This window comes from Cariama cristata, unplaced genomic scaffold, assembly GCF_000690535.1.
Source record: "Cariama cristata isolate BGI_N322 unplaced genomic scaffold, ASM69053v1 scaffold29511, whole genome shotgun sequence".
NCBI lineage: Eukaryota > Metazoa > Chordata > Aves > Cariamiformes > Cariamidae > Cariama > Cariama cristata.
This window is the reverse complement of record NW_009598410.1, coordinates 15,717-18,646: the sequence shown is the minus strand read 5'-3', so window position 1 is coordinate 18,646 and position 2,930 is coordinate 15,717. Positions and strand designations below refer to the sequence as shown.

Genomic DNA, 2,930 nt, shown 5'->3' with positions numbered 1-2,930 from the left:
CTACACAGTCACAAGTAAGCTAGGTTTATCCTACGAACCTTTTGCTATTCTTCAGTTCTCTACATCTGCACAGCTGTGCTTTTTTTCCCCTCAGTGAAGGAAAGGCAACAGGGGAACAGGTAGAATTAGTCAGAAGATCAAAAGGTGGGCTTTAAGGGCAAACACTACTGTGACTCAAACTTAATACAAAAAAGCAACAAAAAGAGTATTCTGGAGTTTGTCCCAACTTTGTTATCTTGTCAAAAACAGTTCCATAGTACAAATTCTCTGAACAAAAAAACATTGGATAAGGTCTTGCTCCCCTGCTCTCCCCCTCTGCATGAGGAAAGACAGCTTGAACGGTAAACTCTAACAGAACAATTCAGTGCTTCATTAACAGGTTTTGCGATGGTCTGGAGGAGAAACAAGCGCGCTGCTAAAACCCAAAGATATTGAGAAACGCTTTTGGCCAAAAGAGAATAAATGAAAATTACTATCTTCAGAGGCCTTAAATTAATCTTCAGGTGCCAGATAGCATACTTTACACTACCTGTTTACAGCAAATTTAGCAAATAACAGGACCTCACCATGGACGAAGTAGTTCCAGGGCTTCAGAGAACTTATTGTTTAAAAATAAGTTCAGTGCCATTGAACATTCTTCCAGAGCACATTTGAGATCCATCTTGGATGCCCTAAAAAAAGATTCTTAGTTTAGTCAAACTGTAAATATAAACATAAAATTCAAAGATTTTTTTTTCCTTAGATTACACAGAAGGTCTTTTATAGCAATTTTATTACTTGTTTTTAAAATCTACCTTGACAAAAACAAGTCATATGCTTAACACTTTAACCATGCTACATGAGTGTGCCCCCTTTGCTTATTTAAGTGATGTTTACGGCTTTGTCCTCCTTCTCGTACCAGTCAATATGCAACGGAGTCATTTTTACTGCTACTTATATAACACAAATACTCAAAACTTATCACTGTGTCCAAGCTCTCAATTCTCTGTATCAATACAAATGCAGTTTCAGACTCTCTATTCAGATCTAAATCTCAATAGAGATGACAAATAATACTTTCGTCCAAGAAAGCAGTAAACAGACACTCACCCTGCAAACAGCTATGCCAAAACCAGTCCTATCAGAAGCCTGCAACTATGCCAAAACCTTTTGTTCTTCCTAATTTACTTCAAGTAAAATCACTTGCACTTGCTTAAGAGAAAGCCAACTAATAAAACTGCAACTTCGGCCAGTTTTGTCTGAAGGAGTTGGGAGCACTCACAAACTGCTCCATGAGCAGAACTGGTGAGAATCTGGACATTCATAGTAGTCACGAATAGCTAGAAGCTACACAGCCTTCAATGTGCACAGCTGGATCAGGAAAAGATAATCTGTCTACAGGTTCTATAACGGGCTTTATTCAAGTAAGGTTAAGCAGTGGTAAGCAAAAGATCATGTCAATGAGATGAATATTTAAGTCCTGAACAGAAAGAACCACCTTGAAGGAGGAATTTAAGAAGAGAAACTACAGAGGAGTGCAGCTGCTTTAAATCTGACAGTAACATATATACAAAAAAAAACAAACCAAGAGGAACATGAAAATATGATCGGACAGGTTTTTACACAGATCATCAATTCCCCTTACCCTCCTCCTCGCTCCATAACCCAAAAGCTTTAAAACCATTGGCTCTTTTTTTTTTTTTTTCCACTCTTTCTGGGGCAGAAAATTGGGATAAGGCTAGATTACATCCCAAAACTCTTTTTCAGTGTTATTTTCTGTCATTTTTTAGTGGTAGTACTTGAAAAATTCACCTTCTGTAGAAAACCAAAATCTCTGACTCAATACTTGGCAACTACTAGATATTTATTATTGAACATACCAAGAGGTAAATCTTGCCCTTCGAAATGAAGTAGTGAATTGCCCAACAGTCAAAATCTGGCAGTTTTACCATCAGATTGTTACCAATAATTTAAATATAATTTAAATACCTTTATTTTCTCCCATACTGGGGTTCAACTTGATTATTATGTACACGATTTTAAGATTTACGTAACTTTACATAGCAAAACCCAACACTTCCTAAAAGCTGAAGCATTTGCAGCTGTGCTTCAACTGTTACTGTCACTAAGCTTTCACATCCTTTGGCTGTGCACACACTCCAGGAAAGGTCATATTCTCAATGCAACCTGCAGCTCTGAACTCCAGCTGTCCCAACAAAAGTATCACTGTCACACCAGCAGAGAAGGGGCACCATGGTGAGGCACTCAACCAGAACAAGTTGTCCTGTTTTGGCTAAAACAGGACCATTTCACCTTTCAGTAGATTTTCCTTCAGTTAAGTTTTTCTTAAGTAACTGCACTTTCTGAAGCTGACTGCAGGTTTGAGGCAGTGCCTGCTGTCAGAGTTGATGGCGGTTGATGTCTGTAGCTGTTGCTGGGGCAGAAGCGGGATTGTTACGCAGAAAGGCCCATGGATGTGTGTGTGTTCCCTTCGAGCTCTCTTGGGCTCTGCGTGGGGAGAGGTGGAAAAGCATCGCACCTGCAGGAAGCTGTGGAGGGAGACCACGGACTGACCAATGAGGTATTCCATCCCGCCCACGTGGATACTCGGTATAAAGCTCAGGGATGACGGGGGTCAACCCTCTTTCCTTCATGGCCAGCATGCTGGTGGGATTCTGCTCACTCCCCTACCTCCAACCCCGATCTATGCATTCCTGAATCTGGTTCCCATCTGCTGGGGAGTCCAGTCCGGGACATCCAGCTGCTCGCCCTGCCGCGTGAGCACTTCGAGCCACCATGGCACTTGATGCCATCATCATCGGGAAGATCAGTATCGGTTTTGTATATTTCTGTTTCCATTATTAGCAGTATTAGCTTTAATATTATTTATACTATTTTTCACTGTTATTGCTTTATTAAAGTTTGTTTTAACTTTCCAAACCATCAGTCTC

At 40.4% G+C, this 2,930-nt stretch overlaps 1 protein-coding gene across 1 annotated transcript in view; it reads right to left on the bottom strand.

Moving 5' to 3' along the window:
• TTC39B (tetratricopeptide repeat domain 39B) overlaps window positions 1-664 on the bottom strand; it is a 24,367-nt gene extending 23,703 nt beyond the window's left edge. The window contains exon 1 of the mRNA XM_009709247.1: window positions 567-664. Coding sequence (XP_009707549.1) covers window positions 567-661 — 95 coding nt within the window. The 5' untranslated portion in view covers window positions 662-664. The remainder of the gene's footprint in view (window positions 1-566) is intronic.
• Window positions 665-2,930: the final 2,266 nt, after the last annotated feature.